We start from the raw sequence: 15525 nt of genomic DNA on the forward strand, positions 1-15525 counted from the left end.
ATGCATGCATACATGAATAAATGAATGGAAAAGGCAATGGAGAAAAAATGTATATTAAGAATAAGCTCTTTCTATGAAGTAAAACTAAAGGTGCAACTTCCCCAACTTTGCAACATGCCAAATTTTCATTAACAATGCTAAATATTGTTTAAAGACATGGAGGCAACTCACTGAACAAAAGGCAAAAGCATTACAATTGGTTGCTCCTCAGGAATGAAACCAAGCACAAGAAGTGTTGAGTCAAGGAACTATTATTTTTCTTTAAAAACCCTCTGTGCTGTTTGGTTTTTAACCAGATACTACTTGATTTTTTACTATGTATATCTTGATAAGAATTGAAATATTTAAAAACAAAGGTTAGTCAATTTTGGACTTGCTGAACTCAAAAGCAGACTGTAATACATTTGGGCTCATAAGGTTTAGTACAGTCCTTAAAAACAGAAAAAGAAAAACTGTGCTCCACATTCTCATTACCAGAGAATTGTTTACCCAAAGCTAAGTTGACAAACAGACTTTGAACTTTAATAAGACACCTCCAATGGACCTAACTTGGCTGAACAGGCTTCTGACCAGTGCCTAAACAAAGCCACAAGGGACAAAGTAAATTAATTATCTCTATGGTTTTCAAGATCTCTTGTTATCGAAACTTCTTTCTTTATACTCGTTTCCTCTGATCTTGTGGAGATGAAAATTGACATCCATAGTCATATTCTACCAAAAGAATGGCCAGACCTAAAAAAGGTAATGGTGATTAATTTGCTGAATTACTTTTGGAACTTCTTCGGGATTTCCCGATTCCTCTATTATAGACCTGTTTCTTCTTTGAGGAATTAGATGTTAAGTTTTTCTGATGTGGGAGTGCTTTAAAAGGGAGTGCTATTTGGCAGCTCTGGTTTCCTGGTTTTCAAAAATAACTTTTATATTAATTTTGAAAGGATGTGGATCAAAGAAATAAGTACTTTCTCAAAATCCCTTTCTTAAAGCATTCTTTAAAATTTCTGGACAATTTCAGTCAGGCAGTTTTACTTCCATTTAAATCACATATTCAGCTGCTAGGAAGATATGTGCCAACTACAGAATTTAAAGTTACAGTTTCCAATAAGAGACTATTAAAAAATGCAATGTGATAGGCTTCCAGGACTTCTAAGATATATCTCCTTTACCAAATGTTTAAAATAAGGTTTAGAAACACCAAGAGATAACTTGTGGAAATTTTTGTAGTCTATTTTAGGACACTGTCTGAAACCTTTGCTTTTTGATATTCTTTAAGCTATAAATCCTTGTTATGAACTAGAGAGAAGAAACATCAAAAAAACCATAGAGGAAATGACATACAGACTTTGCACAATGAATATCTCTAAAGACTCTTCTCTGGGTTTCTCAAAGGATGGAAATTTCCTCTTGTCATTAAGAACTTTTGAATGAATAACTGTAATGTTGAATAAAACCATTAGAAGGTAGGAGACATGAACAAAATTTACAACTGGCTTGAGTTTGTTCAGGCTAAGTATCAGGTTTTATCCCATCTTAAGTCTTCTCTAGAACATGCACACCACTGATAATGTTTAGTTTTTTTATCCCAAGTGAAGAAAAATGAACTAATCTAAACTCTAATTAAATAGTGGTTCATTGTGCAAGCAGCTAAGAATATTTCCTTCTCATAGTTGTTAATCTTAAGTGTTTCTTTGTTCACGGTATTTTAGGTAAAATGGGTGGTAGACATTGTGGATTGAAAAATACAAAATGATGCTGAATCATCTTTGAAAGGCTGTCCTATTGCAGCCAATCATAAAAGCTAACCCCATCAAACTCACCCCTGCCAAGGGAGTCTGAGTGCCCACGTGGGAACTTGCTGTTCTGAATGCTGTTGTCCTGGTCAGAGTTTACTAAAGTGTAAACACCACTTCACAGTTTTAGTGACAACAGCCCAGAGCAGCCAAAAAAAGATGCCTCCTCTGCTAAGGGGAGAAAACTGTGTACCTAATATCTTGTGCCACAACCCCACCTCGCATTACTTGCCTCCCACCCTGAAGCTAGATTAAGCAAAGAACTGGTCACCAAGAGCCTATAATTTCTAAGTGTCCCACCTAATGCAGGACCCTAAAGGTATTGTTAAAACTGCATAGGAAGCTGAGGGATGCAGAGCATGGGGAGACAATAGCCACAAATGGGTGCCCTGGAGGCTCGGCAAGCACTTGCTCTGCTGGCTCTTTACTCCACCTCCCATCCCTATCTTCCAGGTATCGTCTCAAAGAGGGAAGTGGCATTCTGTTGTAGAAATCAGGCATCTGTCTGGCAGTCTCACACACTGCAAGCAGATAATCAATAACACTTGATGGTGATGATAATGATTGTGATGATAGTAGTAATAATAACCATAGGGAACAACATATAATTTGATTCACATAAAATCTTGTGAATTGCAGAATACATAGGATTTATATTATTAACCCTACTGGACAGAAAAAGTACTGGAGACCCAGAAATGAGTCCAGGATCCCAGAGTTATGTGGGACCACGGTGGCCCCTCCCCAGCACGACCACCACACCAGAATGAGATAGCTGGTCCAGGAGACTACCACTGCTATAAAGGATGTCCCAGCTCCTTCTGCCCCCAGTGCCTCCCTTGACACCAGTCCACTCCCAAACTCCCCAAACCCACTTAGGGCTTCACCACGGGGCCATTGGAACCTAGCTTCCAACCTGCAGGTCAAGCAACCAGATCTGTTATATGGTATAGGTTTTAATTTACATACAGGCAAGCCAGTGATGAAACAACTAGCAGAAAACAGTTCTGTGTTTTCCAATTGGGAGGAGCGAGATAAATAAAAATACATTAAATGGTGCTGGAATTCTTCCTTTCTCCCCACTTTCAGTGTCTTTGGTCACAGTAAATTGAATATTAATATGACAATAGTTACTAGCAGATTTTTTTGGTGTTCATATAATTCAATAGTTACAGCAGATTTTACTTTGTCTTCCAAATGTTTCTTGGTGGGTAAAATGTTTCAAAACATCAGTCTCTCTGATTTTTTCTTACTATTTTTTCAAACTTTGCAATAAAGGGATGAAAAGAATAAGCCAGTACTAGTTCTATGTTAGAGGATAAAGCCTGTTCTTTCAAACCTGCCTTTCTCTATTAAATATTAATAGACACACCTCAATAACCTTGACCTCCTTATGCAATGAAGAAACAGAAAAGCAGAATCAACATGCCTGGCTTGATGATTAACTAGTGATTACAAAAGACTGGGATTTGAGAAAGCTTTTCATTTTCCTTTGCTAATAATGGTTTTAGTCAGAGTTACAATTAAGATCTGTGAGGTGAAAAGAAAGCAGATTGAGAGGGCACTTGATTCTATTGTTTCTAATGAATCAGGACCCATATACTCTGCCATCACAAATAGGAGGTTGGCGACCAAGAAACCATGGTGAAAGCTCTTTCAGATCGATCCACATGAGATTATTCATCAAAGCCATGACATTTTCGACATTTCCCTTCAGCAAGACTCTACTGACCACCTATTATGTGTCCAATAGCAGGGCTTGCAAAGGTTCTTCTAATTTTAAATTGAGTCAAAAAATTCTGGCCTCTAGTAAAAAAATATATATATATATATTTATATCTTTCTTTGTTAGCAATAATTTAGTTTCATTTATTCACTGTAAGATTTTAGGAGACAAAATCCCAGGCATAACTTGACTTTTAAACAAACTTTGTGAGGAAAGAGATATTTGGTTTCATCACCCAGGAAATGTATTATTCGCCATATGAAAGTGTGAGGTCTCCAAGACATTAAAACAATCATTCAGTTCATCAACCGGATTCGTAGATGTCCAATTCAGAAACACATCTCTTGTGTATAGAACTAAATTCCCTTGAATTTTTTTTATTTGTTTTTTATTTGTCATGCCCATAAATTCCTATGGAACATTGGTCCTTGTCAGTGAAACATCCTCAGACTGTGAATGCTCCCTGGCATATGCAGTGACCAAAAGTACTCCCAGGGTCTTAAATTTCAGGTTTCAGGCTGGTTCATTTTAGGATGAGAGCTGGGGGACTGAACAGATTGCAGACTTGGAACAGAATTAAGTTGGCCCAAATAAGTTAGGTCTTTGCAAGGGGCCTAGAGGAGTCACAAAGTGTTCAAATTCTGTGCTTTCCAAGACAGGGGAGGGAGGAATACAGAGTGACAAAGGGCTTCTTCCTTCATGGTGCTCCTTAGCGTCTGGCCCTAGGGTATGCCTTACTTTATCAGCTAAGGATAGAATAGGCTGTCACCACAATGCCACCCTCACTGCCATCAGTGTCTGCCACTGCTCCCATTACCATCATTGGTATCACCACTGCCACCAAGCTCACTACCACAACCTTCACTACTACCAGCTCACAAACTCTACCACTGCCACTACCACCAACACCATCCCTACAAAACTACTACCTTTGTCATCCCCACTGTTGCCACCACCGTATCCACCTCCACCACAGCCATTTCCACTGTCACCATCATCATCACTGTTAGCACTGATGAGATCCTTTCTATAAAACAAATCTGGTGACAATAGCTTTCTATGAATTATCACAGTTAATTCCCATAAAACCCTATGTCACAGCTGCTGCTGTTTGCCTCATGTTACACAAAGGAAACAGTGACTTCAAGATGTTAAGTTACTCCAACAAAGTCAAGTACCTTCAGAGTAGCTTGTCACACGTGACAAGAGCTCTCCGTTGTTCCTCCCTCTTCCTCTCTGATCTATCCCAGATGGAATACTTTCTAACCTGCTAATTTATGGATTAAAGTTCTGTAGGGAATTAAGAAAAAGTAAGAAAGAGCATGAGGAAGGAATGAAAGAGAAAAAGGGAGAGAAAGAAGGAAAATAAATTTTTTTATAATACATTAAAGTAAGATTTCAATGGCAAATTTCCAGTTTGAGAGTTTACGTTAACTTTAAAGGGTAACTGATGGGGCCATCCGTATTCCACCCCCTCCTGCAGCATACATCTCCAGGCAGCTTTACCCAAAGGAAGAGAGGGGACAAGCCCAAGGGTACTGAAATTGTGAAGGGAGGAGAGTGTCAGCAGGAGTGAGCTAGAGGGGAGAAACACAGGCAAAAGACAAACTGTGTACAGAGAGGAGGAGCTTGGGTTCCCAGTCCACAATTTCCCTTGCATGCCCAGTCCACCAAGCCGTGTCCTCTGATGTCACCTGGAGGGAAGCAGGTAAATCTACAGTTAAGATGATTATTTGATTCTGTAACACAAGAATCAAATTTATGCTCAGATAGAATAAAGCTGGTATAAAATTCACTCAAATCTTAAGAAGTCTGGTGGGGCAAACCCCAGTCACAGACACAGAGATACATAAACACCTCTATGCCCAGCTCTCCCCTCTTACTCTGGAGGGGAGAGCAGAGCCAGGAGGAGGGATCTGCCAGGCCTGACTCCCTCATGACAACCTCCCTGTCATGACACAAGAACCAGCCACTGTTAGCTGGTCTCATCCAACTATAACACGTGAGAAGTTGTACTGATCTTCAATTTTCTCATCTTATCTACCCACTATTGATAACTGGAAGTGCTGAGGAGCTCTCCATATCATTGTCTCTAGCTGCCACACCTTCCCCTCTTACAACACAATTTAAGAGCCACCTCGTTGGAGCATGGAAATGCAGACCACTGAAAGGAAGTTCCTCTCCAATCTGACCCTGGACTATCTTTTCAACCTGCCTTCCCTGACACCACTGACCCAAATTGTGGGTCAGAACCCTCCTCCTGGCTCCCAGAGAATTTGTGCACCACTTAATCACAGTATGTCTCACATGCGATTACAGCTTTTCAAATACATGCCCACCCAACCCCACCCTCTCAAGACTGTTCCACAGGCTGGAACTTTTCTTCACTTTTATTCTTTCTGCCCTAGTAAGGCCAGTCATAGGTGGGACTCCATGTGGATTTGAAGAATGAATGAATGAAGAGTGAATGAATGAATGAATGAATGATCAAAATGAGATTTTAAAACCTATAATTGATGAGTCACATTTACCCATGTCCTTAGGCAGACGTTTTCAATTTTTTTTATTCATAGCCACCAAGGAGAAATATAATTTATATTGTGACTCAGTATAAACATCAATGTATATAATGGAAACAAGAGTTTCATGAAGTGAATAATTACACACGGGAGGCATTCCAATCTATTCCATTCCATTCCATTCCTTTACTATCTAGGCTTGCATTTTCCAAAAAGGAGATTCTGAGATAAAGACTCAAAAGGAGTAGTTTACTTTGGAGGTGATCTCAGAAAAACCAGTACAGTGAGGCAGCAAGACAGGGAAAGCAAGGCAGCCAAAGGAGGTATACACGTGTGCCTCACCTCAGTCAGACCTTTGAACTAGTGTGTCCAGTGTATTTATGGACAAACATCCTCAGTCATTGGTTGGGGACTGCTGAGGGGAGATGTAACACTGATGTCCTGGTACTTCTGACCTGCTAGAAGGGCCTGACCAAAGCTGTTTCAGTGGCAATAGAAGTGTACAATAGTGGCAATAGAAGAGGTGTACACAGAAGTGTTAAGGGGAGAGAGTATTCTACCAACACCATCTGCTACACATACTATTTTGTGTTTTTAGGACATCTGGGTCACTATCCACTAAATTGATTTCATGGCTCACAACCCACGGTTTGAAGAGCAGTGTTCTAACAGAGTATTTCCTAAAGAGCAGTCCTTACCGTCCAGGTACTGTGGCCCCTGAAATAGCTTAGGTGGTATGTAAACAAATATTTTTTAACATAAATCCTCATTTGAAAATTGCAACCTGTTTGAGGATAAAAAGTAAAACTAGCACTTCCATGATATATTTAGAATTTTCTTCCTGAATAAATGCATTTAGGGACAGAAAGTAAATTGGTTTAAATATAAATATTAAGTGATACGTGGATATGAAGAAAAAATGGGGAGGTGAAGCTTGAAAGGATGGAGCTCGGGATTTCTTGCCCCTTTACTGCAGTCCTGTCTGATTTGTTCTTTCAGTCTAACTGTGCCTCTTTCTCCCCTGCAGAAATTTGGCTACGGAGGCTGGGTGCAGCTCCAACACCACAGCAAGGTGAGTTTCCCCCAAAGTGTGAGCATGCCTGGGATCCAGCGATGTCCTGAGCCTGAGACCTTCCTGCAGGCCTCCAGGAGCTCTCGGCTCTCCTGCTGACTCTGTAGTAGGCAAGCAAGCAGCACTGATGTTTCTCAAAATCATTAGAAAAAATGAGGGTGACTTCAAAGGCATCATTCCGGAAGATAGAATTGGAATCTGAGAAGCCATTTAAAAACCTTTCCTTTTTTTCACCTCGAACCAATTTTAGCATGTATTGCTCTGCTTTAAGGAAGCGATCTGGCCCTCTCCACAGGTCAGTATTACATATTAAGGCCAACCAAATAAATGGAACAGTTTAGGTCTGAGCACAAGCTAAAGAAATTAAAATTAAACACTGGAGACAGGGAAAAGAAGCCACTCTTTGGTTGATTTTGGTAAGAGGAAAAAGTGAAAGGAGGCCTGAGACTGAGGTCAAAGTCTAGAGCTGCACAGAGGTCAGGTCTGACTTCATTTTCAGAGGTAGCCAATGCCTGTGTGGAGTTCAGCAGGAATATTCCTGAGCTTCTAGCTGGAACATGGGTGTGTCTAAATCAGGCCTGGAAGGCTTGTGGACTGGGAAGATGCAGTTACCTTGTGCAGGGGTAACGCAATGCATTGTGATAAGGTTAGGACTGCTTTTGCTGGAGGACATAGACTTGGGCACTAATATTGGAGAAGGCCTCCTGGAAGAAGTGATGCCCATCCTGAGTCTTAAAGCAGGGGTGAAGCCTTGCCCAAGGAATAAAGGAAACAAGTTTCCAGGAAATAAAGACAGGGAGCAAAGGCATGGAAATATTTATATATGTTAGTCCAGAACTCAAGCACTTGGCTGTGGCTGGGAACAGCATTTCTCACAATGTGATCCAGAGACCAGCCAGTCCAGCTTCACTTGAGGACTTGGAAGAAATACAAACTCGGGGACATCAACCCAGATCTACCAAATCAGGAACTCTGAGGACCTGGCCAGCAATATGTGTTTTGACAAGCCTTCCAACTGATTTTGATGTTTACTGAGGTTTGAACACCACAGGCTATATTGATTCATTCCCTGACTAATTTTTATTAACACCAGTTTTGTGCCAGTCCCCCGAGTCTGGACATGAGAAATACACTGGTAAGACAGACATGCTGCCTGCCCTCATGGTACTCAAATCGGGAGGAGACAAACAAACCCGATCACTTTGAAGAACTGAATGAAAAACAGGAAGATTAGTTGGTGCTGGCTGCACAGGCAGCTAGTGAAGACTTGGGGGAAAGGAAGGAAAACCTGGGGTAGTGTCTGTGTCTCAGGGAACACTGAGCTCTGTTCAGGGAACAGAGAGGAGGGCAACCTGCCTGAGATGTAGTGAAGGGGGCAGATGGCAGGAAATGAGACTAGTGAGGTAGGCAGGGGCCAGATTATGAAAGGACTTGCAGCACTTGCTGAGTGTGGACATGATTTTCAACACAATGCAAATTCTTTGAAGGGTCCTAATACCTTAAAAAGACCACTTCGGTTGTAGAGAATGGAGGCAGGCAAAAGTTTTGGGAGCAAAGTGGTGGGAAGAAGCTGAAGAGGAGGACAGAAGCCTCATTAGATAGAGACCTGGAGGTTGGCTTAGGCCATTGAACTTGATCCTGAAGGCAGTGGGGAATCATTAGTTTTCAACATCAGAATCTCTGAGGCACTTCATTCGTACTTGCATTACAGAGCACCTGACTAAGCATCAATTCAGACACTGAGCTGCACCTCTGTCATGAAAAGGGCTAGTTCCAAATCTGGAGCTAGTGATCTAAGCTCCCCTTAAGTCTCCCCAAGGAAGAGAATGATTTGAGTGGAGTGGATAACAAGGCTGCTAGGAAGCCCCAAATGCAGGGAACCGCAGCCTGTGATTTTTTTTTTTTTAACTCCGTATCCCAGGCTCCAATCTGTAGCCTTGATGATAGAATTGAATGGCCTTCATTCCATTTTGTTTTCATGTCAAGAGACTGCATAAACTTTAAGCAAATGTCAAAAAAAATAAAAAAGAAAGACAATATTTCTAGTCCCATACTGCCTTCATATTTCTAGCAAAATACGACACACTGGTAATCTAATAGAAAAAACAGTGACACTCTCCTTCCTTCTCTCTCAAAAACAAAACGGAACCAAATCTGTATTTTTTTACAGTGGTTAGGGATTACAATCACTGGAAAACAATATGTAAATGTATACAAATATTCAAATTAGGCTAAGAGCAGCAAGAAAATCCAGTATTGTGGGGTTGAAATTCATTTTTATTCTCCAACATTTCTTTGGTGAACAAACATTTTCTGTCCCCATGTCTGATTTATCTCAGAGACCCCTGTTCCCTGAAAGCTCTTTCCAAAACATTTCCCTGGTCTGCCTTACTTGTTTCTTTTCTTAACCTTTGGTTTTTCAATGCCTTTGGAATGAAAGGAGGGGTATCTGTTTGCCATAGTAAAGCTTTGTTCAGAATTGAAAAATACCATTTGCCTTTTGGTTGAATATTTATAAAAGTATAGGTAGCAAGATATTTTGTATGGCTTCCTCTGAGGAGCTACAGGGGGCAGGGATGGAAGTGAGTCTTGATGGCAAGAACACCTAGGAGCATTTCAAAGGAGAGACATAGGGCCTCTTCAAAGCCCTGGGTCAGCAGCATCCACAAGTATCCACTGAGTGTTTTTTAGGCCTTTGGGACTACAAGCACACACACACGTGCACACCATTTCACCATTTCACACACACACTATTCTGTGTAATCTCTGATCATTGGGTTCTTAATCTGAAAATGATTTCCCCTCACAGGGAAGCAAAGAAAACACCCAAATGGATAAAGAACATACAAATAATGATAATTTTGTGCTAAAATGGTAATTTTGTGGTAACTGGACAAAAGAGACAATAAATAACAAGGAAGTTCTGGGAAAGTGGAAAGCCCAAGGCCAGCAGCAGTTTTTATAAAGATAAACAAGCATAAATCAGTGATCATCTACTCCAGCATTTGGAAATAAAGGGGTTGCATCCCAACAGTGAGTCATAACAAGAAGTCAGCGGGTCAGGTAGGATAGCTTTAAAAATGAAATAGATTACAAAAGAAAGTATAGCAGTATGCATTGTTCATGGTAAGAGTAAATACTATTCATGAAAATTTTTTCCCAGTTTGTTATCGGTATACAGCTCCACTGGGTCAAATGGAAGCTATATTTCCACATGTCAGGTCACAGCCAAAGTGATTGAAAGCTATTAATCGAGTCCAGTGCTATCATTTTATATTTTTATTCTGAAGGTTAATTTTTCATTACACAAGTATTATTTCCATAATTTTTTTTTTAAATTCAGCCCTGACTGGTGTGGCTCAGTGGGTTGAGTGCTGGCCTGTGGACCAAAGGGTCACCAGTTTGATTCCCAGTCAGGGCACATGCCTGGGTTGCAGGCCAGGTCCCCAGTAGAGGGTGCACAAGAGGCAACCACACACTGATGTTTCTCTCCTCTTTCTCCCTCCCTTCCCCTCTCTAAAACTAAATAAATAAAATCCTTAAATAAAATAAAAATAAACATAAATAAAATATTTTTAAAGTATTTAAAAAAATCAAATAATTGCAGATAAAACTATAGTTCCCTTGGGTCAGCACTCCCCATCTTTAAAACCAATTCCTGTTAACAGTTTGGTGGGTATTTACCCAGACTTTTTCCTATTACTTTACTTATGTATACATGTACTATAGAAATACATAGCATTATTTAATATAGCAATTGTACATTTTTTGCCATATCAATCAGGCTCCAAAGCAAAAAATAAATGGGACGCTCAAATTAGAATACTTCGAAAAGAGTTAATAAGAACGTATAAAGGTGTACGCATTGAGTGAAGTAGTAAAGATAAACAGGGGCTAGGTCATGCAGGGTATTACAGAGCTGGTTAAGCAGTTGGATTGTACCTTCAGGGCAGTGGAAATCCATTCAAGAGTTTTATGTGGGGCAGTGGCAAGATCTAATTTAGGGACTTTTTAAATTTTTTATTTAACTCTTTTTAATTCTAGAGAGTGGTTGTTCTTCCACATTCTTTCATCTTTATAATATTTTAAATCATGTTTTATTTTTTTAATAACATTGACATACAATATTATATCAGTTTCAGGACTATAGCCCAGTGACTAGACATTATATAATTTACTAAGTGATCATCCAGATAAATCTCATACCCATCTGACACCATACATAGTTATCAGAATATTATTGACTATATTCCCTATGCTGTATTTTATATCCTTCTGACTACTTTTAAAGTATATTTTATTGATTATGCTGTTGCAGTTTTCCCAATTTTTCCTCCTGTGCCCACCTCCACCTGGTACCCCCGTTCCTTCTAACAAGCCTCCCCTTAGTTCATGTCCATGGGTCATGCATATAAGTTCTTTGGTTTCTCCATTTCCTGTACTATTCTTAACATCCCCCTTCCTATTTGGTACCTATAAATTTTGCTTCTTAATCCCTGTACCTTTCCCCCATTCTCCCTCTTCCCCCTCACCATTGATAACCCTCCCTGTGATCTCCATATCTATTATTTTGTTCCTATTCTAGTTGTTTGCTTAGTTTGTTTTTGCTTTTTAGATTCAGTTGTTGACAGTTTTGACTTTGTTGTCATTTTACTGTTCATAGTTTTTATCTTCTTTTTCTTAGATAAGTTCCTTTAACATTTCATGTAATAAAGGCTTAGTGATGATGAACTCCTTTACCTTGTCTTGGAAGCACTTTAATCTGCCCTTCAATTCCAAATGATAGCTTTGGTGGATAGAGTAATCTAAGTTGTAGGTCCTTGCTTTTCATCACTTTGAATACTTCTTGCCTGTCCCTTCCTTCCTGTAAAGTTTCTTTTGAGAAATCAGCTGATGGTCTTATGGGAACTCCTTTGTAAGTAACTGTCCGTTTAAGATTCTCTCTTTATCTTTAACCTTTGGCATTTTACTCATGATGTGATTTGGTGTGGGCCTCTTTGGGTCCATTATGTCTGGGACTCTCTGTGCTTCCTGGACTTGTACATCTGTTTCCTTCACCAACTTAAGAAAGTTTTCTTTCATTATTTTTTCAAATAAATTTTCAATTTCTTGCTCTTCCTCTTCCCCTTCTGGCATCCCTATGATTTGGATGTTGGCACTTTTGGAGATGTCTCAGAGTCTTCTTATTCTCTCCTCAGTTTTTGAATTTTTGTTTTCTCATTCTATATTGGTTGACTGTTTATTTCTTCCTTATGTTCTAAATCATTGATTTGAACCCCCGCTTCCTTCACTGTTGGTTCCCTGTGAATTTTTCTTTATTTCACTTAAAGTAGCCTCCATTTCTTCCCTTATGTATTTGCTGTACTCAGTGAGTCCTCTGAGCATCCTTATCACCAGTGTTTTGAACTCTGCATCTGACAGGTTGGTTCTCTCAGCTTTGCTTAGTTTTTTTTCTGGGGTTTTGTTATCTTCTTTCATTTGGGCCATATTTTTTTTTTCTCCTTGATTTGGCAGCCTCCTTGTGTTTGTTCCTGTGTGCTAGGTAGAGCTGCTTTGACTCCCTTTCTTAGCATACCTGTTAAGTTGTATGGATTGGAGACTTAGGTATTCACCAGGGCAGGGCAACCTGCTTCACTGCTCTGTGGCTCTGTATGTGGGGGAGGGGTCGGAGAAGGGACAATGCTGCTGCCTGGCTGTTGGAGGCGTGCTTGGCACGCTGTCTGTTTCCAGTCAATTCTTCCACTTTCCTATGCTACCAGCACTTCTCCTGCTGCTGCCCCCGAGGTGGTTCCTAGAGCGGGGGGTTATGTACCTTCTAGGATCATGTGGGCCTTTCAGGCAGACTCTCCCTAAAGATTGGCAGTTTCTTCCACCTTCCCAACCCCCAGTGGTTCTTACAGCCAGAAGTTATGGTGCATTACTTTCCCAGTTCAGGAACCCTGGGTTGCACAATCTGTCCTGGGGCTGGGATTGCTCGCTTGCAAGGTATCTCTCCTGATACTTATCCACCACGCGTGAATGTGGGGCCACCCATTCCACCTGCTGCCACCTTGCCATCACTGCCTCACCACCATCACACTGTGTCCTCTTCACCCCAGCTCCCTGTTTCTGCCCCTCCTACCCATCCAGATTAATATGTCTTCTTTAAATCCTTGCTTGTTGGACTTCCATACAGTTCAATTTTCTGGCAGTTCTGGTTGTATTTTGTTTTCAGGTTATTTGTGATCCTTCCTATGATTGTTCAAGGAGGTGAAGCATGTCTACTTAGGCCTCCATCTTAACTGGAAGTCCCCATTACTGTTCTGTAACAACCATATTGTGCTTCTTAATCCCCTCACCTTTTCAGCCACCTCCCCAACCCTCCTCCCATCAGGCAGTCATCAAAATGTTCTCTGTATCTGTGAGTCTGTTTCTGTTCTGCTTATTCATTTATTTTATTTTTTAGATTCAATCAGTGATAAATATGTATTTACTGCCACTTTATTATTCATAATTTTTTTCTTTTTTTTCTTCTTCTTCTTAAAGAACACCCTTTAACATTTCATGTTATACTTGTTTTGTGGTGCTGAAGTCATTTAGGCTTTTCTTGTCTGGGAAGCTCTTTATCTGTCCTTCAACTCTAAATGATAGCTTTGCTGGGTAGAGTAACCTTGGTGGTAGGCCCCTATTTTTCATCACTTTGAATATTTCTTGCCAATCCCTTCTGGCCTACAAAGTTTCTGTTGAGAAATCAGCTAGAAGTTTTATGGTAGCTCCCTTGTAGGTAACTAATTGCTTTTCTCTTGCTGTTTTTAAGATTCTCTTTGTCTTTAACCTTTGTTATTTTAATTACAATGTGTCTTGGTGTGAACCTTTTTGTGTTCATCTTGTTTGGGACTCTCTGTGCTTCCTGGACTTGTATGTCTATCTCATTTACCAGGTTAGGGAAGTTTTCCATCATTATTTTTCAAGTAGACTTTCAGTTTCTTGCTCTCTCTCTTCTTCTTCTGGCATCCCCGTCGTGTGAATGTTTGTATGTTTGAAGTTGTCCCAGAGGTTCCTTACACAATCCTCTTTTTCCTCCCTTCCTTCCTTCCTTCCTTCCTTCCTTCCTTCCTTCCTTCCTTCCTTCCTTCCTTCCTTCCTTCTTTTCTTCTATTCTTGATTGGGTGTTTTTGCTTCCTTATATTCCAAGTCACTGATCTGATTCTGAACTTCATCTACTCTACTGTTGAGTCTCTGTAAATTATTATTCATTTTAATTAGTGTATTTTCATTTCTGACTGGATTTTTTGTGTTGTTTCCATGTCCTTTTTTACACTGTTGAAGTACTCAGTAAGTTCCTCTACTTTTCCCTAAGTTCATTGAGTATCTTTATAATCAGTGTTTTTTAACTCTGCATCTAGTAGATTGCTTGACTCTATTTTGTTTATTTCCTTTTCTGCAGTTTTTTTTCGGTTCTTTCATTTGTTGTCTCTTTTTCTTCCAATTTTGTCAGCCTCCCTCTGTTTATTTCTATGTATTAGGTAGAGCTGCTACATCTCCCAGGCTTCTTAAAATGGCCTAATGTAGTAGGTGTTCTGTAGGGTCCAGTGGCACAGCCTCCCCTATCACCCAAGCTAGGGAATTCAGGTCTGCCCCTCACACACATCTTTTTTTTTAATATATTTTATTGATTATGTTATTACAGTTGTCCCATTTCTCCCCTTCACTCCCCTCCACCCTGTACACCCTCTCCCACCCACATTCCCCCTCCTTTAGTTCATGTCCATGTGTCATACTTATGAGTTCTTTAGCTTCTACATTTCCCCTGCTATTCTTGCCCTCCCCCTATCTATTTTCAACCTACATTCTATGCTACTTATTTTCTGTACCTTTCCCCCTCTCTCCTCCTCCCACCCCGCTGCTGCTAGCCCTCCATGTGCCCTCCATTTCTGTGGTTCTGTTCCTGTTCTAGTTGTTTGCTTAGGTTCTTTTGGTTTTGCTTTAGGTGTGGTTGTTAATAATTGTGAGTTTGCTGTCCTTTTACTATACATGTCTTTTCTTTATCTTCTTTTCTTAGATAAGTCCCTTTAGCATTTCATAAAATAAGGGCTTGGTGATGATGAACTCCTTGAACTTGACCTTATCTAAGAAGCACTTTATCTGCCCTTCCATTCTAAATGAGAGCTTTGCTGGATAGAGCAATCTGGGATGTAGGTCCTTGTCTTTCATGACTTGGAATACTCTTTCCAGCCCCTTCTTGCCTGTAAGGTCTCTTTGGAGAAATCAGCTGACAGTCTGATGGGAACTCCTTTGTAGGTTACTGTCCCCTTATCTCTTGCTGCTACTAGGATTCTCTCCTTCATTTTTACCTTGGCTAATGTAATTATGATGTGCCTTGGTGTGTTTCTTCTTGGGTCCAACTTCTTTGGGGCTCTCTGAGCTTCCTGGATGTCTTGG

The 15525-nt window shown here is 40.3% G+C and overlaps 1 protein-coding gene across 2 annotated transcripts in view; it reads left to right on the forward strand.

Annotated features, from left to right (window-relative positions):
* Positions 1 to 459: 459 nt before the first annotated feature.
* ACMSD (aminocarboxymuconate semialdehyde decarboxylase) overlaps positions 460 to 15525 on the forward strand; it is a 71671-nt gene continuing 56605 nt past the window's right edge. The window contains exons 1-2 of one of the 2 annotated variants that reach the window (XM_036023653.1): positions 460 to 741; positions 7060 to 7104. In XM_036023653.1, coding sequence (XP_035879546.1) covers positions 685 to 741; positions 7060 to 7104 — 102 coding nt within the window. In that variant the 5' untranslated portion in view covers positions 460 to 684. The remainder of the gene's footprint in view (positions 742 to 7059; positions 7105 to 15525) is intronic. The other variant, XM_028510018.2, reaches the window with a different exon arrangement.

This window comes from Phyllostomus discolor, chromosome 4, assembly GCF_004126475.2.
Source record: "Phyllostomus discolor isolate MPI-MPIP mPhyDis1 chromosome 4, mPhyDis1.pri.v3, whole genome shotgun sequence".
NCBI lineage: Eukaryota > Metazoa > Chordata > Mammalia > Chiroptera > Phyllostomidae > Phyllostomus > Phyllostomus discolor.